The sequence below is a fragment of the Poromitra crassiceps genome (genome assembly GCF_964638095.1).
Source record: "Poromitra crassiceps genome assembly, chromosome: 1".
Taxonomy (NCBI): domain Eukaryota; kingdom Metazoa; phylum Chordata; class Actinopteri; order Beryciformes; family Melamphaidae; genus Poromitra; species Poromitra crassiceps.
In genome coordinates this window covers 95,172,621-95,196,200 of record NC_139623.1, presented here as the reverse complement: position 1 = coordinate 95,196,200, position 23,580 = coordinate 95,172,621, and the positions used below count along the sequence as shown (strand labels likewise).

The 23,580-nt window shown below is 42.2% G+C and overlaps 2 protein-coding genes across 2 annotated transcripts in view; both read right to left on the bottom strand.

Moving 5' to 3' along the window:
* The window catches only part of spire1b (spire-type actin nucleation factor 1b), a gene marked incomplete at its 5' end in the record, with an annotated part of 82,399 nt that extends 76,869 nt beyond the window's left edge, over positions 1-5,530 (bottom strand). The window contains one exon of the mRNA XM_083663345.1: positions 5,257-5,530. Coding sequence (XP_083519471.1) covers positions 5,257-5,530 — 274 coding nt within the window. The remainder of the gene's footprint in view (positions 1-5,256) is intronic.
* Positions 5,531-6,766: 1,236 nt separating this feature from the next.
* LOC310777067 (V-type proton ATPase subunit C 1-A-like) lies at positions 6,767-22,541 on the bottom strand. Its single transcript, XM_083637321.1, has 13 exons — positions 22,409-22,541; positions 21,674-21,835; positions 20,572-20,639; positions 18,394-18,479; positions 17,900-17,994; positions 17,346-17,437; positions 15,036-15,134; positions 14,851-14,919; positions 10,468-10,560; positions 10,169-10,262; positions 9,499-9,596; positions 7,834-7,960; positions 6,767-7,519 (listed from the first exon to the last, which is right to left on the bottom strand). Exons 2-13 carry the CDS (start codon positions 21,803-21,805, stop codon positions 7,421-7,423), a joined length of 1,152 nt encoding a protein of 383 aa, XP_083493447.1. The 5' UTR covers positions 21,806-21,835; positions 22,409-22,541; the 3' UTR covers positions 6,767-7,420.
* Between the last annotated feature and the right edge of the window lie 1,039 nt (positions 22,542-23,580).

Below are 23,580 nucleotides of genomic sequence, written 5' to 3'. Positions count from 1 at the left end.
TTTTGACGAGTCAACTCGTCGTTGGCAGTGAACAGCTGGATTGTGTTTGACGACTCAACTCGTTCTTGGCAATTAACGTGTTAATACAGGAAATCAATAAGGGATAAGGGATTTTACCTGGATTCACCTCATTAGTGGACTTCATACAAAGAGTTAGTGTCCCAAATCTTACTGTACATTCACATTACATTACATTACATTACGTCATTTGGCAGACGCTTTTATCCAAAGCGACTTACAATAACACATTTTTTGTCAGCAATAGAGCAATCAACTATGGAGCACAGTCTATGACAACTACAACTTCTGAAGGAACAGTGGTACAAGTTTAGGTTAGTGGTACAAGGTTGGTTAGTTTTTTTTTTTTAATTTATTTTAAGAAAGAGAGAGAACGAAGTTAGATCAAGAAGGGCCCAGATGGAGCCTGAAAAGGTGTGTCTTTAGTCTTTTCCGAAAGATCGGCAGTGATTCAGCTGTCCTGACCGAAGGTGGAAGCTCGTTCCACCATTGAGGTGCCAGGGACGAGAAGAGTCGAGATCGGGATGAGCGACTTTTGAGCCCCCGTAGCGAAGGAGGGGCGAGGCGACCTGCACTGGTGGAGGAGCGAAGGGAGCGCTGAGAGGTTTGGAACCTGACCATGGATTGCAGGTACCAGGGAGCTGACTGGTGTACTGCCCTGTAGGCCAGTACCAGTGTCTTGAATTTGATGCGGGCCGAGATGGGAAGCCAGTGGAGCTCCTGGAAGAGGGGAGTGACGTGAGAGAATTTGGGTTGGTTGAATATCAGACGGGCTGCAGCGTTCTGAATGAGCTGAAGCGGTCGGATGTCGGTGGCAGGTAGGCCGGCCAGGAGCACGTTGCAGTAGTCCAGGCGGGAGGAGACAAGAGACTGGACCAGGAGTTGAGTCGCTTCTCTTGTGAGAAAGGGACGGATTTTGCGGATGTTGTAGAGAGAGAACCTACAGGAGCGCGCTGTAGCAGCTATGTTGGCAGAGCAAGACAGCTGGTTGTCAAGGATCACCCCAAGGTTCTTAGCTGTTTGGGAGGGAAGTACAGTGGTGTTGTCAATGGAGATGGAGAGATCTGCGAGAGGGCAGTCTTTTCCTGGGAGGAAGAGTAGCTCGGTCTTACCAAGGTTGAGCTTGAGGTGGTGGGCAGACATCCAGTCGCCAATGTCTTTGAGGCATGCAGAGATGCGAGCCTCGATTTGAGTGTCAGAGGGGGGGAAGGAAAGGAAAAGCTGGGTGTCATCAGCATAGCAGTGATAAGAAAAGCCATGAGAAGAGATCACATAGGCAAGAGATCTGATATAGAGAAGGAAAAGTAAGGGGCCCAGGACTGAGCCCTGAGGGACACCGGTGGTAAGAGGACAGGATCTGGAGAGGGACCCTCTCCATGAGACCTGGTATGAGCGGTTCGACAGGTAGGAAGCAAACCAGGAGAGTGCAGAGCCTGAAATGCCGAGGTCAGACAGAGTGGAAAGAAGGATTTGGTGGTTGACTGTATCGAAGGCAGCAGACAGGTCAAGGAGGACAAGAACAGAAGACAGGGATGAGGCCTTAGCAGTGTGAAGGGCCTCTGTGACAGCAAGAGGAGCTGTCTCAGTGGAGTGAGAGGCCTTGAAACCGGACTGCAGAGGGTCCAGGAGGTCATTTTGGGAGAGATAGAGAGAAAGTTGTTCGGACGCTGCTCGTTCGAGGGTTTTGGAAAGGAATGAGAGAAGAGAGACAGGTCTGTAGTTGTGAATAGCAGTAGGGTCAAGGGAGGGTTTCTTAAGCAGAGGCTTGACTCTTGCAGTCTTTAGAGCAGGCGGGACAAGACCAGAGGACAGAGAGGAGTTAATGAAGGTAGTGAGGAAGGGAGATATGTTAGGTGAGATGGTTTGGAGGAGAGAGGAAGGGATAGGATCGAGGGGGCAGTAAGTGGCTCGGTTTGAGCTGATGAGTTTAAGCACTTCATCAGGAGAGAGAGGAGAGAAGGGTATGATGCAAAATAAACAGCCTGCCACTGACAAAATCAAACTATGACATCCAGGAGGCAAATAACAACACCAAAGATCTTGGTGAGCCACAGCAACTGAACAAAATACTGTCACTTTTTCATTATTGTGATGGTGACCATGACACGAGCAACAGAGGAGTTAGAGCTGCCAAAACACAGCAGCGTACCGCCACAGGAGCGGAGCAGCACTGCACAAAAAGTCCCCCTCCCCATATGGTCACTTCCATGCTGCTAAAAATAGCCCATTCATTCTCAGCATATAGACATACAGGCCACAAACGCGGCATCATTGCCATAGCTCTGCTTTTCATATTCGCTCCCAAAAGTTGATTGGGCAAAGCGTGCAGTGCATTATTGAATCTAAAGGCATAACACTGACAGAATGAAATAGAGAGACGTACTTGTCAGTCTCTGCACTGTGTGTTCAGCATGTGAGGAGATGTGATTACAGCACACTGGATGCAGAAAGCACACGGCACCTTAACATATTTAGTCTGTGTCAATGTACACTCTATCACAGACACACCTGGTTATCAACACACATAGATAGCTGAGTGGACTGATGGCTTGCTGTGGAGCTGCACTGATTTGAATCCTGGCTGATCCCTTATGGAGAAAAGTAACCATGATGAATTTCAAATTTCAAAAGGACACTAGACAAATTCTATTCAATTATTATAAGTCCCTATAGGCTACAGAATATTATAGACATTTTAGTGGTGCCATATGACACACAAAAGACAATAAAGAAACAAAATGTTTTACTACAAACTCACTTCTTTTTTTTCAATTGTAACAATATGAACAAAAATGAACAAGCTCAGACACAGTAATGGAAAACAAACAAACAAAAAAACATACATATATCAACAGTTATCATAATGTGATGCTACCATCCATACAAGGTGCCTATATACTTGCAAGAGATGTGGCGCATGGGATCCCATGCAAGGCGTCCAATAGGGATGTTAATGATTAATCGATTAATCGATCATTAAGAATTTGATTGATCAAACTATATGTTAACCGATTAATCGAAAATGTAGGCTATGTGCTGTTTTATAATTTTTCTTTTCTTTTCTGAAATGATTTAACACCACAAGGGCAAAATGTAACTTTCACTGCATATACAGAGGAAGAATAAAGCCAAGCTAGCAGACAGAAAGTCCAGGGTGGGAGAATTACACCCAAAAAGACAGTAATCATTGTAAACATTGTAGTACAATGTTGAAATATCTCACGTCCACAAGCACAATGAGAGCTAATGCAGGCAGTTTAGTTGGTTGATCAACTTGTTGGGTAGGCCTAAAGACAGGTGTAAAACCCTGCATTTTGTATTTTGTATTTTGTATGTCAAAACCAGTTTTTAATATAATGATTAATCGATTAATTGATTGTTAACCTGACCAATTAATCGATTAAGGAAATTGATAAAAATGTGCCTCCCAACAGAAACCAGCCGGGCAAGTCACCCACCGCCCCCAACCTCATCGAGGTAGGCTAGAAACGAGTCCCAAATAGTTAGAAACTTTTTAAGTGAGTTGGTTCTCAAGGATCTGAGCCTCTCCATCCTTATAACAGAGATGGATCATGTCTGTCAACCACAGTTGGAAAGAAGGTGAAGAGGGAGACTTCCATTCTTTCAGAATTAGTTTTTTGGCAACAGTTGTCTCCGAGAGCAGCCGAAGATGGCGAGTTCTGCCTCTGGCTGAAGGGTAATTTTGTAGGCCTTAGAATAGCCTACCAGTCAAATATTTTGGCCCAGAATCCCGACAGTGAACGGCAGAACCAGAAGGCATGAGACAGAGTGCCCTCTGACACCTGACCAAACTCACTATTGAGTACTGGTGCCACAGATGATATTCCAGGAGTTAACTGCTTGTAGTGATTTTTCATTTGGCATAGCCTACTCTTCTGTCACTGCCTCCTCTCTATTTGTGGCAACTGAAAAACTATCAAAACAGAGAAGGATGAGATCCCAAATGTTAATTTCCATGACACTTCATCAATAATAGAATAATAGTGCCTATCATAGGAGGATGAACCCTTACTCAACACCTCTCTCTCTATATATACCCAGTGTTGGGCAAGTTACTTTCAAAATGTAATATACTATATATTACTAGTTACTTTCATTTGAAAGTAATAAGTTACTTTACAATATTACTGTCTGTGTAGAGTAACTTGTTACTTATTACAGTACTTTTGCATTACTTTCTCCAAAATAACTGCAGTAGCAGAATGATATCGCCACCCCATCCAGAAAAATAATTTATACTGTCTGAAGTCAGTGTAAACTGTCCACAATTCTAAATTGTTATTTTGTTATTCTCATCTATAGTGGTTATTTGCATAAAAACATTTGATTAGGAAATGATTATATCTTTATTTAAATATGTGCTTTGATTATTTTTTTAACCCAATTTGTAACTTGTGTTACTTGACAAAGTAACTGGTATAATATTACTGAAATCCCATTTGAATAAGTTATATTACCGAGTTATTGCTAAAAGTAATATATTACATGTAATATATTACTTTTGTAATGAGTTACCCCCCCAACACTGTATATACCCCACCCCCCCCCACACACACATCTGTGTGACTATGTCCACATTTCAGCCTCTAATCACATGCTCTAATCAGATTAAGCACTGATCTAATATGAAGCTGCGAGGCTCTCGATAAAAGATGAATTATGCTGATATTTGACTAATATTAGGCTTCAGTTTACGGTGCAAACACTGTGAGCATCACTTGTCTCTGCGAGTGAGAGCAGCGTGGGTTCTGCATGGCATTCCTTTGTTTATCAGCCAGGAGGGACGGTAATGGAGCCATAAACAGCTGATGCCCTGCTGCAGATTATGGAGTAAGCCTTCAGGAATTAGCCTGTGTAGCCTACATATAAAACAAGATGAAATGCAGAAGCTCGTCACATTATCCCTCATCCTAACGAAAAATCACTGAAATGTTCCTATGATCACTTATTGTCTGTGGTGCTCAATAGTGAGTTTGTAGCTACTGACCTTATTATAGGCTACTGTCTGGTATTATTTAGGTAGGCTATCTCTTATGTTATCACAATAGTGACGTTGCTGTGATATTTGTAGCCTATTGCATCCATCTCGAATTCATTATAGGCTCGGAAGGACCATCCCAAAATCGCAATAACCTATACCATTATGTTTAAATTCAAGAGAGGCTGGCCTACATCCCAGCAGCACAGTCAGTCTTATTTCTTATATAATAGTGTTACCTGCACAGTCCTGGTGTTGCACCCTAACAGAGCCATCTTTCTGGATCCTGACATCCCCCGCTCCGTCTATCCTCCTCGGATCCGCCGCTGCCGTTGCTCCTGCGGCCGCGGTGGAGCTCCTCCTGCCCCGGTGCTCCTGAGCCAGCGTCCTGCAGCACTGGTAGCACACGGCCCATGCCTGCTCCTCGTTGATGGGCTGGTTGTAAAGCCTCAATATCTCCGCCAAAGACAGATCCTCCCTTCCGGATTCTCCTTCCCATCGCTGCTCGGCCATCCTTTCATTATCTCAGCAGAGCCAGAGGAGCAGGCCCGGTGTCGAGGAGAGGTCCAGGGCGATATGTGAGAGGAGACCTGGAGGCATTGATGCGCTCTCCTCCCCCTCCTCTCCTCCTCCGGCAGGCAGCAGTGATGGCTGTTTCCCCGCCCGACGCCTCGCACTGTTGTCGTCTAGGTACGAGCGGTCATAAGACACGGTGTGTTTGCATCCCGACTCAGTCAGCCAGGCCCAGGCTCACTCCCACATCACATCACATGACCCCCCCCCCCTCAACTAGTCGTTAAGATTGCAATCTGTATGGAACACGTTCTTTTACATTTAGGTCGACTCTAACATAAATGTGCTGCTTTAGGTGTAAGGTGTTAGGATGGGGGTGGGACTGATTATTACAGTAACAGGAACAGTATCCAACAAATCTATGATCCACCTTTATCAGTTTTCCTTTTTGCATCTTTCTTTATTGACATTTGTTTTTCCTATTTCCATTCAATATTGTCTATATTTAATCAGTATAGCCTACTTTTTCCTGACAGAGCGTTTCCCCAGCAGGAATAAAGAGAAACATTTGAATTTTCCTATTACTTTGCTGAGATATGAAAAGAAAACAGTTGGGAGCCCCCCCTTTGGATCTTTTGTGTGTTAATTCACTTCTCCATTCAGGTAATAGAGGTTGCAATTTTCTATAGTTTTCCAAAACTTTTAAGAATGTTGGGTAGTCTGGCCATGGAGATCATGTAGTCTGGCCATGGAGATAATATGTAGGATCTTAAGGCTCACATCATTCCTTTGAATCTACATTCCAACATTTCCTCCTACAAAGCCAGCAACACTGATCAGTAAAGATGCACCAACCATCTGCAGGTCCAGTCCCCTTGCACTTGAATGTCCAGGCAGCTGGTTGTTTGGTGCCCCCTGCTGGGCTGCTGCTGTATCTTCAGTACGTTGGTTGAAATTCTAGTATTTTCCTGGCAGCATTGTGGATTCCAAGCGATTTCTGCTTAAACAAGAACTTTCTTTGAAATTGCCCATGGCTCTGCAGATGACCATGACTCATCACACGGCTTCACAGTGGATCTGTCTTTTTCACTCGTTATTACAGACACACGGTCCCCCACCCCATCTTCATTCGTCTCTCATGCACATCACCATATCACATACACACATGAAGCTAACACTTTAAAACTCACATTTTAAGCTAAATCTAAATAAACTCAAAGTTACAGTTATATTCATATTTATTCATGTCCATCAATCAATGGCTTCCACAATATTCATACATATAGATCTATTTTGACATCAAATATACACAACATGAGACAACAAAACACACACATACACACACACACACATACACACAAACACACATATTGCATCTTTGTTACAGGATGTCTGCCAAGGTGAATCAACACGTACCAGATGAGTCGGCGTGGGTACGACGATGAAACCGGCCACATGTAAATATAAATCTCTGAATACCAAAATGGAAGATGTAGCTATCTATATGCACAAACACACGTGTGGAATGACTCTAAATATACAACTCTTCATCTTAAATAAATCCAATCAATAAAGATGTCATTATTAATTTCATGTCATGGTAGAAATTATTACATTGAATGTGTGTTGCTTAGAAAAACAAGACAACTGTAAACAAAAACAAATACTTCAAAGTCATTTTTGTCGCTTGGTTGTCAAAGTGTCATAAGCTTGTTCATGAGCCTTTAAAGCACAATGAGCCTTTAAAGCACAAGGAATGAGCATGCAGTTTTGTGGGGGGCGGGGACACAGTGAGAAGACAGACGGCAGGGATAGGGGAAGGAGGGGATGTTTTACCAGGAAAAACCTAATTTAATCAACACTCAACATAATGACAAACTGAGGAAAGTGTTACATTTTGAAGTCCAGCAAGTTGCAGTCGATCTTGTAGTAGACGTAAGGGTAATACTCCTGCTGACTCAGGTTTAAGCCTGGGATGTCCATCGCCACCTGGAACAGAGAGACAAGATCAACCACAATGCAGTCCATTACTGTACAAGTACCATTTTAAGACTGGGATAATAGTTCAAATTTTGAAACGTTTTAATAAAAATGTCATGATTACTTCTTTGATCTGACCTAAACTGCATTTAACTATCATTTTCTCACATTTTCCCAACATTACTCTCCGCAGAATAAGACTGCTGTACAGTCTTGCTCCTGTCTAAAGATATGTGGACAGAAACAACACTGTTTTAATGTTATAGTATGCTTGTAATAAGAATACTGAACCGATACACATGATTATGTGTATGAGCACTCACGTCGATGATGGCCGCTGCGCTGCTGTCCAGATGTTTGTACAGATCGTTGAGCACCTCCCTCAGCTTCTTCATGGTCTTCTTGCTGGGCTGCATGAGCATCGCCTGGAAGTTCACTGGCAGGCCATATCTGGAGGAACGCCACATGACATGAATTTTAAGTTTAAGGGCCCTATCGTTGTACGGCGCTATTGTTTGCGCTGCCTTTGCGCTGCGTTTGCGCGCCACTTATTGCTATCTGCCCAGCGTCTAAGCTATCGTCTGCCTCCACCGTCCAGTTTTGCGCTGTGATGACACAGGTGTAGGCGTGGCCCAGGCGCGTCGGTGGGCCTCTACCCTATCATGTGTCTCACGCAAGTGTCATTTAGCGCTGTGGGGTAGATACTGTCGGTATGTGCCGAGCGCAAAGAGAGGTTTGGGAGTTGCCCGTTCCAAAATAGGCGTTACAGCGCAATGTGTTCGCCTTGGGTGCTCTCAATTTTAACGCCAGGAAATAGCTGGTCTTAGCGCAAACGCAGACGTACGCCTGAGCGCAGACAGTCTCCACATCTCCGTGCAGTGCAGGAAATCCTTGCTTGGATACATTTACGCACGGCATGCATGTCACTCTCCTCGCGCCTGCACACACTCTTCTCTCCTCGGAATGCCACGTTGAGTTTCAACTATAGCCTGCATTCCAGAAAAAACACACCTTGACTTAAAAATGAGAATTTGTTTGTCATGGTTTTGTTAGGCTACATAATCCCCGACCATACAGGTCTGTGGTGTAACATTAGATTACTTTAGGTAGGAGAGGGTAAGAGAAAATAAAAAGCAAATGATCTTTTCCAACCATTATACATTTAATAGCACTGCAATAGCCCTCTCCACTTCCCTCGTCGGGGGGAGGGAGAGAGAGAGAGAGAGAGACACGGGGCATACTGCCTCACCTCGTAATAGCCAGTAACCTAAAGGCCTAGCTGCAAAAGTTAACTGTTGAAAATTCGATGTCTGGTTTTGTCACGAGTAGCCTACAGTGAAGTCCCTCTCGCCATCAAGCAGACAGTGATGGAAGCATGTCTTTATGTGCGCCAAGGGGAAAATGACGGGCTAAATTGGTGGGATTCGATGTATATATATTAATAGAAATTAATAGAAAATAGCTGATTAATCAAATGTGTGCTGATGGAAATTCAACTTCAAATAGAGCAGCATCACTCATCGCGGCTCAGTACGCTGCGCAATTACGCATGCAGTATAGGCCCGCAGCAGAGATGCAGGAGAAGAGAGCCCGAAAAGGAATATACAGTCCATACAGTCAGACGTTTTGGCAGCAGCCTCTCCCTCTTTCTCTCTCTCACTCTCCCTCTGAGTGAGGAGGAAGCTGCTGACGTGATGCTGTGGTTTTATGGGCATGACCACACCTCCACAATGCTTTTGGGCATAAACACGCCTATACGGAGATGTGTGCCGAGATGACGTGAAGCGCAGCGGGCCGACACGCCCACAATTAGGGCTTTGCGCGGCGCTATTCCAGCGCAAAACGGGCGCTAATGCAAAATTACCGCCGTCGGGAAGATAGAGCCCTAAGTGTTACCAAACGCAAGCAAGCAGTGGAAAATAATGATCCTTGTTTTTTGTTTTTATGGGTAGATGAAGAGTGTTATAAGTATTGTATGATGACAGTACCTTAAAACAGACTCCACAAAGACCCTTAGTGCTTTGATGTGGATCCATGCTATGAAGGCTTCACTGAAGTTCACTTTGAGCCATCGGACAAGCGGGCCCTACAGATGGGAAATACATCTTATGGTGAAGGCTTTTGCTTAATCCTATCCATCTGGTTTTAGATGCAACATTACCGTACTATGATAGTTAGAAAAGAGCTAAGAAATAATACATTTGCATTAGATATTGACAAATAAACACTACATTTGTACCAAACTGCTGAGAATGACAGAAGAGCATAGTGTTGTTTTCACAACTTTGTCTCAAATGAGTCTTCCTTTTTACAAAACTGGTTGTTAGATGTATTTTTTTTTTGCTGAGGCAATGGTTTGTGTGAGGTTGGAATTATCGTCTACTGCTGGTTGTGTGTTTTCTACTGCTTCAGGGTCTGTAAGTGTGTGTGTGTGTGTGTGTGTGTGTGTGTGTGTGTTTTTAATAAAGAAATTATCCAGTCATACATTTTCACCTATAGTAGCCCACAAGGGTCAGTAGCTGTACTCACACATAAATATTTAACAACTCAACAACAACAAAAAGTCAACATGGTGAAATGCAAAAACATAATACTAACATAATATTAAACATATACTTATTTCATGGGCATTTTATGAACAACTGTCCCATCACTTACAAACTGCTTCTTCTTATCAGTGGAGAGCCGAGTCATCTCCTCTTTGTCTGCTTTCATCTCCTCTTCATTGTACTGGAAGTCTCTCACTGTGAACCTAGAAATAAGATGGGAGGGGCAGAAATAAGATTCATTAAAACATTAATATTTCCGTTTTCACAGATATCGATTAGCTTTGCCGCAATACACATTACCACTAATGTAAACCTGTAATAGATTCAGTTTTGAAATGAAGCAGATCTCCTCTCATAGAAACGTGATATACAGTAAGTGTGTCATTAGCTACACATAATGCCTCTTACTTGTTCTCTCTGGCCTTGTGTCTGAAGTCATCGATGGCCTTCCTGAACAGGGTCACGCTGAACAGTCCACTATCATGGTCTTCAAACAACAGACTGGAAGAAAAGTCATATTGTCGTAATGCCATTGGTAAAACATACTGTATATAATCTCCTAAGTATAGAGGAATACCAACATTTAACACAAGAAATTACCTTCCAGTAAACATATCATCAAAATCATGTGAGAAAAATATCCCGCTAGAAAAGCTAAACACATTTGATTGTTTCTCTAAGCCCCTTTTCTTCAGTCTAAACGTTTCCAAGTCTGACCGTTTAGAGCGACCCTGCAAGTGAGGTGTTTTTTTTTTATGCGTCGGCTCTGCTCCGACTGGCGATATAAATCTTGGCGGTGGTCCAACCCGTGATTTTCCGACCCTGCTTCTCCTCCGCCTGAGTTGCCGCCCCTTTTCCAGCGTGAGTCAGTGAGATTCAGTGATTCTGTGAGTGAAAAATGATTGATTGATTGCTTATTGATTGAACAACCAATCAATAAGCAATCAATCAATAATTTTTCACTCACAATTCCCACAGACTGAAATTCAACTTCTTAACGCTTAATTACTTTACATTGACCGAATATGCTGAGAAAAATGCACAAGTGCACCCCACACAGCCCAGCCCCAGGCGCATACTTATGAATGAATGAATGAATGAATGATTTTATTTCGAGTGTTTAACAAAAAAACAACCGAAAAGGATAGGTGAGAAGCCATAGGCTTATGGTAACCTACCCACTTACAACAACACATTATTGCTCAATCAATCAAGATAGAAGACAAGTAACAGTGTCAATTCTATTACAATTAATGCTAAGTGACTAATAAAAGATAACAAATTGTAACCGATTGTTGCTAAGAAATGAACAATGACTTAATGTAAAGAAAGCAAATTGTGATAAAGAATATAAGATAAGTAATAAATGAGACATGGTCAATAGCTTAAGTAATACAATCTAAGTAAACAATTCATATAGAGCAAAGAACAATACCTACAACTCATCCACCGGATGTTAGCCCTATGTAATGAGGTCATACATATCAAGTTTATTTTTTTTGAAGTTCTTTTTGAATTGATATATATTCCTGCTTTTCTTTAATCCCTCCGGAAGTTTATTCCATAGTTTCACACCATTGACTGAAACACACATGCTCTTTAGAGTAGTACGTGCCCTGGGCTGTTGGAAATTTGGTTCCCCCCTGTATTCATACCTCCCTTCTCTATCCCTGAACATTTTCTGTAAATTACTGGGGAGAAAATTATTTCTTGCTTCATAAACTATCTGTGCAGTTTTAAGTTCGACTAAGTCCGGGAATTTTAATGCTTTTAAATAGAAAAACAGTTTATTGGTGTGATGAGTGTAGCCAACATTATTTACAATTCTTATAGCCTTTTTTTGCATGACAGAAATGGGTTTTAGGTTGCTTTTATAAGTGTTTCCCCAGGTTTCAACACAATAAGTCAGATACGGCAATAAGAGAGTGCAGTAAAGAGTGTATAATGATCTTAAATTTAACAAGTGTCTTGTTTTCCTTAGGATACCAAGGCTTCGCGCCATTTTCGACCTCACATGGTTTATGTGGGGTTTCCAACTGAGCCTGTGGTCGATAATAACTCCCAAAAATGTATATTCATTGACTCTTTCAAGCCCAACATTATCCATTTTTAACTCAACTTGGGTGTTTGGGTGTACCTGTTTGTTGCCAAACAGAATAAATTTTGATTTACTAATATTTAATGAGAGCTTGTTAAGATCGAACCACAATTTCAGCTTACCTAATTCTGCAGTGATGTCCTTCAACAATTGCTGAAGGTTCATTCCTGAACAGAAGATGTTGGTATCATCCGCAAAAATAACAAATTTAAGTATGTCTGATACCATAATTATATCATTAATATATAATATAAATAATTTTGGGCCAAGTATGGATCCTTGCGGCACACCACACAAAATATCAGAGCTATTATATTAGCTAAATATTAGACTGCGTTAAGTCAGCCAGAATGTAAGTAGGTGGTCCGCCTTAGCTCTTTCAAAATAAAGCCCTCGTTGTAATATATTTTGATGAGTATTTTGATACAATGTTTGCTGCTTTATTTGTTGAAACTACATTACTTGTTTTTTACCCGGAAGTTTCCATTTTGTTCTGGCTGGTGGCCTGACACTGCGCCTGGACAGCAGTGAGAGAAGAAGGGAAAAGGGAGGGGGAAGAGACAGCCCACAGCGGTGGAGAAACGCGGGTTGAGAATGTGATCTAAAAGTTTAAAACGCCATGCTGCTGCTGCTACCCCCTGCTGCTTTCCTGGTTAACAAAAACGCATGTACTAGTGGGACTTTTGATGTAACAAGGCTAGGTCGAAACCTAGCATATGGCCAGCGCAGAAAAGCATTGTTGGTTGTAGCAGGCATTGTTAATGTGGAGGGCTGTCAGTGGCAAAAGCATGAAGGATATAATGGAAAATCAGTATGGTAAGAAAGCCCTAGAAAATAATAATTTAATTATGTACTTACATTTAATAAAACATTTTATTACAATACGGTACATTTGTGTGTGTGTGTGTGTGTGTGTGTGTGTGTGTGTGTGTGTGTGTGTGTGTGTGTGTGTGTGTGTGTGTGTGTGCGTGCGTGCGTGCGTGCGCGCGCACACACGTGCGCGTGTATTTATTGTGAAATTCTAAAATATCTTCTATAACAATTCTAAAACATCTCTCCCAGACGGGCTTTCAAAAAACGGCAAAACAGGTTTTGTGCAGGACAGTCCACAAAAGCTGTGTGATGTGGTTTGGTGAAGATTTGACAAAATTTGAAGAAGAAATAGCGAAAAAACACTTTTGGACAAAATTGTAAATGGCGGAAAATCTAATTAGACGGAAATGGGCATGGTCTATATAGAAATAATGTTGATCGGAGAAGCTATGGTTCCAAAGTTATGGACCAAAATGTAAAGATGGCAGCTATAGCGCCACCGTGAGGTCAATCGGTGTAATTTTTTAGGCCAGAGTAGAAGAGTACTCTATGAACCTATGTACCCGATTTGGGAACAGTCGCTCTTATGGTTTGTGAGCTACGGGTACTTATTGTTGCCATAGCGCCCCCTATAGTTGAAATGACAATTGTTTTTTAATCAGCTCAGAGTATATAGCTACACACCTGTACCAAGGTTCATTCGCAACGGACAATGCGTTCCAGAGTTAGGGCGATTTTTGTGAACTAGATGGTGCGGTCTTGCAAAAAAAAAAACGCGAAATAAGTTTTGTGCAGGACAGTCTGCACACGCTGTGTGATGTGGTTTGGTGAAGATTGGACAAAAGTTGAAGGAGAAATAGTGAAAAAACGCTTTTAGAGAAAATTCAAAATGGCAGAAAATCTAGTTAGACGGAAATGGACGCGGCCTCTATCAGCAGATGCGGAATGACCCAAGGAATCCAGGGGAAAATAATTTTGATTGTAGATGCTACGGTTCAAAAGTTATGGACCAAAACGTAAAGAGGGCTGTTATAGCGCCACCTAGTGGTCAACTAGTGTAATTTTTCTGGCAATAGTAAAAGGTGACTCTGTGAACCTACCTACTAAGTTCGGTAGTGGCAGGTCTTGTGGTTTCTGAGTGGGACCAAATCGGCTTGCAAATTGGTGACTAAATTGGTGACAGAATTGGGTGGACAAACGCTGTTATAGGGCCTGCGCCCTGCGTGCACTGGCCAAAAAAGTCATAAGGCCTACAAAATAACCCTTGAGACGGAGGCGGAACTCGTCATCTTCGGCTGCTCGGAATCCTCTCTGCTCCTCCCTATGGCTGGTTGACTGTTGCCAAGAGACTCATTCTGAAGGAATGGCAGTCCCCCCCTCCACCTTATTTTCAGCTGTGGTTGATGGACATGGTCTCAGTTATACAGATGGAGAGACTCAGGTTCCTGAGGACCAACTCACTTAAAAGATTTTCAACTATCTGGGACCCGTTTCCGGCCTACCTTGACGAGGTTAGGGGGCGACGGGTGACTTGGTTTCTCATGGACCCCTTGTGTGGGATCCCATGCACATCTCTTACAAGCACATAAGCACCTCACGCGCTGGTAGCACCACATTGTAATATTATATAATATATATGTATGCCTTTTCTTTTTATCTTTTTCCTGTGTCTGAGTTTGTTCGATTTCGTTCTTCGGGGGGGCGGGGGGAGCTAAACACTTCACCCTGTATAATACTAAGCATCATAAAGCATCCTCACTGCCAATTTGTCATATACTGTATGAAAAAAAACAAATATTAACAGATATGGCATCTGTCAAATTGCAGTGTCTATTTCGTCCACCAGTTTCTAATATGGCAGTCTTAATGACACAACTTACTTTGTGGATCGAGGCACCACCATCTCAGCCAGCGTTTCATATGTTTTCTGCCAGTCAGCGTACCCTGTCCTGAAAAGACAAAGGAGAAGCAGATACCAAGTTAGCATCCATCTAATTTATTTTTATTCTAAACTATGTTATATTCTCTCTTCTGTAATGGTTTGCATCTAGGGAAACATACTTACTTTTGCACAACTACCAGCATCGTGATGAGGTACTCTGAGTCAAGTACGAAGTCTTCCTTCTTGACAATGTCTGCCAGGCTCCTGGTCAGCAGGCTCCCCCTAGTGGCACATCACACTGTTGCAATAATACAACCATGACAAGTAGACGGTGGCCAGTATTAACAAAGCATTTCAGTCTCACTTTTCAGACATGGTTGCCATGACATGGTCATGTGACATGGTCATGTGACATGGTCATGTGACATGGTCATGGCAACCTAGTCAGTGATCCTTGACCCTTCATGTGCTAGATAAACAGAGGTCATAGAGAAACAAAATGGCGCACACTCTCAATGCACTGAACATTTCCTCCCAACTGAGCTGAACATACGAACTTAGGAAATATGGACCAAAAAACTGACACTACAAGAAGAAGTCACATTTATTAATAGGGGTGGGGGAAAAAATCGATACACCACAGTATCGCGATATTTTGCCTGACGATATCGTATCGATATTTGGACGCCAAATATCGATATTGCAAAAAAAAAAAAAAAAAAAATTTTTTTTTTTTTTTGCAGGCCATGCCAGGCCACCGGGCTACTATAAACTTTAGTTCAAGGCCAGCAGTAAACAAACGGTAGCATATTTTCATTTTGTTTTAACAGTAACAGTTTTGTCATAACAGTCATTTACAAATTCCCCAGTTACTGAATGGGCTGCACAAAATGTTTTGTGGAAGTGAAGTGAAGTTGCAAAAACTACATAAGTACAGTAGTCCACACACACATCCAGTTAAGGTGGACTGTAACAAACAGTTCAGTTTGTCAGGTGCATGCAACTATGACATGACTTTATGAAAGTTGTTGGTCTGTCTACTTGACAATGTTGCTGCAATAAAATGGTTGAAGTCAGATGTACAGACTGAAAAATTGTTCTTATATAAACCAGATGTTGACAAAGTTTTCCTTTGGGGACATCATTTGCAGTTGAAAAAGTAAGAAATCGCAATATATCGAAATATCGCAATATTCAATATATCGCAATATCGATATATCGCAATATCGAAAATATCGCAGTATCGCAATACTATCGTATCGTGACTCAAGTATCGTTTCAGTATCGTATCGTGGGCATCTGGTGATTCCCACCCCTATTTATTAACCCTTAATTAACCAAGTGAGTTGACTATGCACACAGTGTTCTTTACAGCAAAGGTCTGAGAGACTTGTTTCAGGGGAAGGGACATACACACACATATTGGAGCTGCCTGATACAACCGGAGCGCTGTAAATGGTAAATGGACTGTATTTATAGAGCGCATTTTATATAGACCAAATCAGCGGGGATGTTTACATTTACTTCCGGTTACCCCTGGTTGCGGTTACCTCCACACATCATAATGGCGGTGAACGGCACAAACTGACGTGTTGAAGACAAAAACAGACAAAGAAGACAAAAATGGTTCGTTCGTGTTGTGTTGTTGGGTGTCCAGTGACCATAAAGAGCGGGTCAAGATTTGGATTATTCAGAATTCCCTCTGCAAAGGGCAAACATGAGCAAAGAGAACTCTGGATTCGGCGGCACAGGCTTACTACAGCTACAACATCCGGGTTCCGAGCTGTATCCGAGCGGCGTCAGTAGCCTCTGTCTGTAACGTAACGTTAACGAGTCTGCAAAAAAACAGCGAGTTTGACAGTTGTAAACAAACGTTATTAGCTAGCACTACATAAAACAAACACAGAAGAAAGGCTAGATACGTCGGACAAGCATGTTTACCAACCGTTTGAACATTTAAATTGAAAGCAGTCGGCCGAAAACAACGAGAGAGTTTGACAGCATTTATTTGACAACACGCAAATTTCAACCTGCCGCCTTCCCGAAGTGGTACCCGGAAGTAAATGTTGTTTACATGGTGACATCACGGTGATTTGGTCTATAGTCCATCGACTACCCAAAGCGCTTTTACATGAATACCTCACATTCACCCATTCACACACCGACGGCATCTGCAGCCATGTAAGGAGCTAACTGCTCGTCGGGAGCAGTTAGGGGTTCAGTGTCTTGCTCAAGAACACTTCGGCACACTGCCGGGAGGAGCCAGCCTCGAACCGGGAACCTTCCGATTCCCAGGCGACAGCTCTACCTCCTGAGGTAATGCCGTCCCAGCTGTGCTGCCAGCTGTTAAGGATTATAATATATACCTTGCTAATAGGCGTTTTGATGGTTGTTGAGTGTGTGGAGGATGCATTTTGTTCACTTTGATCACTTACATTTTCCAAATTCAGCAAAAAATGTACACTGCAGTATTTGTACATGTAGTTTACTCACGCATTCTTTCTCTCTAGGTTCTGCAGGTTTCCCTTAAGGTTGTTGTAAGCTGATGCTCTGGCCTTCAGGTCGTTGTCAATCTGGGTTACTTGCTATAAACAATGAAAATAGATTTTATGACAGTGATACAGAAAATACAGTATAACACGCCATTTAGTAGTTGACACTTTACAGTACCATATATATATATATGCTCATCAGTATCGGAAATTTAAGAAATATTTTGGGGGCAACTTTTGCCTCCACTGCCTAAAAAATTGGGGCATTTACAAAATTTAGGGGGCACTTAAAGTGTGTTCTTCATCATCGTCTTCTGGCAAGCAGCTTGCAGGTGCTGAGTGTGTGTAAGAAATGGAAATTAAATGAATTAAATTTAAATTAAATTATGAAAATCTTGTGGGCAATTTTTGCCCCTTGATCGTGGTTTTTAGGGACATTTTGAAATTTCTTGGGGCATTTTTGCCCTTGCCCCAGGCTAAATTCCTACACTGATACGGTATATACAAATGTTAACGTTGATTTCAAAATTATATCAGTTAAGATCAGAGACGTACCTTTGCGATGATTTCAGATATGTTTTTAAGTGATTGTTTAATGGGATATTTTGCCATGTCCCATTGAAACCTTGTGATGTAGGTGACAAGATCAACTGAAAAAGGAAACAAAAGGCATATCATGCTATTATCAGCTCCAGGTAAAGCGAATAGTTTGGTAAAGCTAACTTTTCATTACAGTCCTCTCAGGCACCATTAAAACATTATTACTGTACATACCACTGATCCATCCATTAAATTGTTAGCAAGGCTTTTTCAGTCAGTATTGACAGAATAATATTTAGCATCACAATTGTGTGCAAATATAGTTTAATTTATGATGTTTATGACCTACAGATTCTCAAATGTATAATTTTATCTGCACAAACTTGCATTTCACAGGATTATATCACATATTACATAAAAATTATTATTGCCCAATAAAACCTGCTTTGGACCATCCTATTTTCTGTACCAAATAAAGTACAGGCGTTTTGTGGTAACAGTCATTGTACCTCCGTTGGCCAGCAGGTTCTCCTGTACTTTGTCTCGGCTGTCCTCCAGCACGTCGGCCATGTACTGAGCCACCTTCTTCACCACACTGTGAACAACCAGGAGACATCAAAACACACCGTGCCAACACAAACCATGTGCAGAGTGCAGACACACACGTGCAAACAGACACACACTGAACACACAGGGAGGCAGGCAGTTATAGCTGATTCATAACCGGTGCTGACCACACACACACACACACACACACACACACACACACACACACACACACACACACACACACACACACACACACACACACACACACACACACACACACACACACACACACACACACACACACACACACACACACACACACACACACACACACAAAATACATGCATTGCTCATTTGAACCCCCTCCCCTCCACTCATCACACACATTCACATCAAAAGGATTAACACATTTCTGTTAAAGCAATTTATGATGTATAGCATACTTTCATAGTCCCACACTTTCACCACACTGTTCAGCACATCAAAGCAGAACTGTGTCTACAGTAGCCAACCAAAGGAGAGACTGAGAGCCGCATTTGATGTTTTGTCCAAGTCATATTTCATGTCAAAAGAGGTTAGTTCTTCAAAAGCCATATTTTCTACTTGTCCTAGAACAGTGCAGCTTATATATTAGCAATATTATAGATTGCTTCATATAAAAAATATGTCTTCCGTGTTCACATAATCTAAACCAATTAAAACGCATTATTCAAAATAATCTATAGATATTATTTGATCCCATTTTCAAGCATTCAGTGATTTAAAATATTCTGCTTATTCGGATATTCTGGACAGAAGGTTTGAAAAAGGAACTTGACTGAAGATGGGCTGTGGTCTAACAAGTGAAACCATGTTGTAATGTTGGCCTTTCTCACAGTCTCTGAAATGTCCACAGTCAATGACTGTGTGCGAGTTTTGGATGTCTTTTCCAAAAAACTATAAATAACTTTGTCAAACGCTAGCGGCACATAAGTCATCAGGCGTAAATATGACTAAAGAAAGAGCTGCTTCTGTGTCACCCAACTGTAAATTGCTCACTTTAGTCTGTGAGCCAGCGAGCCTCAAGCCTGTGTGAAATTCCTCATTGTAACAAGGTACGATGAAGGGATTAGGGAATGGTCAACTCTCTCCATCAGGGAATCAAGAGGACTGTACGGGTTATAGTACCTGTACATACAGTATGTAACAGCATCTTTTATAGATGTGTACCGTAAATTCCGGACTATAAGCCACGGCTTTTTTCCCGTTTTTTGGGCTTTTTTGGCCCCTGCGGCTTATCTATGGATTTTTTCAACAAAAAAAAAAAAAAAAAAAAAAAAAAAAAAATCTCTCTTTTTTAGCACTCTTTCTAACTATAAATCCACTTCTGTTTTAATTTCCTCTCTTGCCCTCTTTTAACAACATAACATAACATAACACAACACAGGTGGTGTTGTGTTATGTTGTTTTGTTGAAATGTTAATAAATGGGAGCTTCCTCAAACAGCCATCTCTTTCCCGACAATCCCCTCTGTGCATGAACCCTTACATATGGTAATTAAACATTAAAACACAATTAAAAAAAAAAAAAAAAAAATACCATTAAAACACCCGCGGCTTATAGTCCGGTGCGGCTTATATATGTAAAAAACAGTCAACTTTGCAGGTGCGGCTTATACTCCGGTGCGGCTTATAGTGCGGAATTTACGGTAGTTACCCTTTGGTAAGTGGTAAATGGACTGCATTTATATAGCGCATTTATCCAAAGCGCTTTACAATGTGCCTACATTCACCCATTCACACACCGAAGGCGGCAAGCTGCCACGCAGGGTGCTGGCACAGCCATCAGGAGCAATTTAGGGTTCAGTCAGTGTCTTACCCAAGGACACTTCGATATGTGGACTGGAGGAGCCAGGGATCGAACCACCGACCTTCTGGTTAGTGGACGACCCGCTCTACCTCCTGAGCCACAGCTGCCCTTTAAAACATAGGCTGCATTCAGCACTAACACTATGGGATAGCAAACAGACTATACAATGATTATGTAAACCCTTTAAAATGACAATTGGATCACCAGAACAATAATCCTTCAGGCAGGAGGCTTAATAGCGTGGTAATAACAATGGTCAGTCCTAGTTTGAATACTGCAGGGTAGCATACCTTTCAACAAAGGAGTCTAGTTTGGCCAGTTCATCAGACAGTCCCACCAAGACATCGAGGGTCCCCACCTGTTTATGGACACAACAGCAAAACGAGGGATCAGCACTTCATCACTTTTGAGTCATAAATCCTGAGATTTGGCTCTTTTTGAACTGGTTGTGTTTACACAGCGACATCTGCGATTCAATCAGCCTGCAGTGACATCCAGGGGCCCTATGTGCTTAGGATGGCGCCTCTTTTGTCCAGAGTCCTTCATGCATTGCTAACAGTTCCAGGAGAGCATGACAGCCCCATGTGGCAACAAGGTCAGTGGGGTTGCTTCACCTTGCAGCAAGGAGAGATACTGAACCAGCCTGGCTGTGCTACTCTATGGACGAAAGCTTCACCAAACCTACATATCACCATGCAAGCAACAGATTTGTTTAGAGACTGCTTCCCATTCACACAATCAACTTATTCTTGACAGTGGATAAATCAAGGTGAGTCTTCTTGGTTATGATCCTTTTGTTTTTTATGGAAAAATAATTGCTCGTTGCACAGGCTGTAGAAATTATTAGAGTGCAATGTCCATGTTTTTAATCCCAAAGCAGGTTTTCCTGCATAGAGAATTCAGAGGCGGTCACCTCTGTCAAATTTCATGCCACCTCCAGCTCTTGACAAAACTCTGACAGGCGTCTTCATGGAAAACACTATTTTCTAACAAGCGTTGCACTCTGTGGATTTCTGTCATTTGTAATTGCGGTGCCGGCATTACATGATGTGTTGACAATTCAATGTTAAATATAAATTATTTGTTTAAAAAAGCAGCCTTCTGAGTACCTTTGCATAGACAATTCGGTGCACAATCCACATAAAAAACGTCTATTTTCATTCCAACAAAAAAAAAATCACTATATCAGCCACCCTCGGTAAGCGGTTAATTTCCCCCCACTAAAATCAGTATAGGTCTCAAAAATCCTATATCGGCCGGGCTCTAGTACCACATCTGCCTCATTTTGAGCCAGGAAAAACCCTGCCAAAGTAACATCTGAATACCTTGTCACAGGAGAGTAAGAATGGAAACATTACAAGCAGAGAGAAAACCTTATAAATTCATGCTAACCTTGAGGTCTGGGATGTTGAACTTGTGGTTGGTGGAGAGGTTGTTGGTACGCGTGGTGGCCACCATCATTTTGTCCCATGTTTGCTGGCAAGTCTTCTCTCCGGGCGCAGAGATCAACCAAAACTCTGTCATGGTTACAGCAGGCCTCTGACACTGGTTGAACTGGAGGAAAAGGAGAGAACAGTGTGCACCCGGTTTGGTATTCTACTGAATGTTAGGAGACAAATAAGGCTCTGTTAATCAGAATCAGAATCAGAATCAGAAAGACTTTAATGATCCCCGGGGGGAAATTGGGAATGTTGTTAAGAGAACCTTCTTCCCATCATCAGCAGTAGTAGTGCTATGGCTAAAACAAATGGAAGCTGAGATGAAAGTGAAGCGTCCTGCCTCCTGACACTGTGTGTGACTGTTAATGTTATTAACCAAGCAAGCTGATGTGATAGATGAGATGATGCTAGCAACAGAGAGTAGCAGTAAGAGTACAGAGTAGGTTAGCTCATTTAGTGCTAAAGTCCATTATGTGGCTCGTGTTTTGTGGGCTATTTTTTGTCAGTACTGTGAGAAATCCACAGTAGATTAAGAGTAAACTGTAACGGTATGCAAATTGAACCAGGAACAGACAGATGGTTAACGTTAACGCAAAGTGGCTAGCAAACAGCAGGGATTAGCGGACGTTAGCGTTGCTAAAACAACAGCATAAGGTGGGTTTTGTTGTTATTTTACAGTTTTACTCACCCGAGCAGGAAAATGTGTCCGTTACCCGCACAATGATATTATATGGCGTTTCTACGGATTGATAATTCTCATAGTTGCCATTCAGTTGAGTTCGTGAGGTCTCCTGACAGTCAGCAGCAGCATCACAGTCAGGTGACCTGTTGGCTGGGGGAAGCGGAAGGCCTCACACTGACGCTCACTGACAAAACTCTACAGCGTCACAGCTGGTGGGTCGGGGGTATTACAGAGAAAAGAACCTCTGCAATACAGAGAATGGGATTCTGTATTTATTCAATAGATGTATTCCCATAGTAGGGCAGAGAGAAAGAGAGAGAGGTCAGAGTGCAGGGTCAGCTACAGAACCACAGGAGTTTCGACTCAAGGAGGGTAAGTGCTTGCCAAGATGGAAACTATGGTATTGCATCAAATGTATTATTACATAGCTCAGTGGCTCTCAACGTGGGTTCCGGGGATGACCAGAGGTCCTTGAGGAGGTTCCAGGGGGTCCCCAGAAAATTAATTAAATGTTCAACTTCACCATTATTTAATTTACAAAAGTTAACAGCTATGTCTAACATATGGCAAACCTATGTATCATGTAGCTATGTATCATGTATGTAGGCCTATGTCTCTCTGATTCATTTTCCTCTGACATTGTTGGCCTGACAGCATTCATATTTGGCACGGGTACTGGCAGAGGTCCCAAGCAGACGTGACAATGACAGATTTTTTAATTAGGTCACTATGACCGATTAAATGGCCCCAAATTACTGATTGCACTACCCACAACAGCCAGCAGGTCACACACACGCACGCACGCACGCACATTTAGTGATAGCACTATACACAGCATCCAGCAGGTGTGAGGCACACACACACACACACACACACACACACACACACACACACACACACACACACACACACACACAGTAATTTAGTGATGGCAGCACTACACACAGAAGCCAGCAGGTGACTGACTGACAGACAGACAGACAGACAGACAGATCTCTTGCGATGACACGCTACAGGTATATCAGTTTGTTGCGTACATCCTGTCTGTGTTTTGCTGTAATTTTGATGTCTGTAATGCTGTGGTATCTTTTGCGATGACACGTTACATGTATATTTCAGTCTGTGCGTTGAATGAATGAAATGAGTGACTGTTTTGATATTTATTGGGGACAACGGAT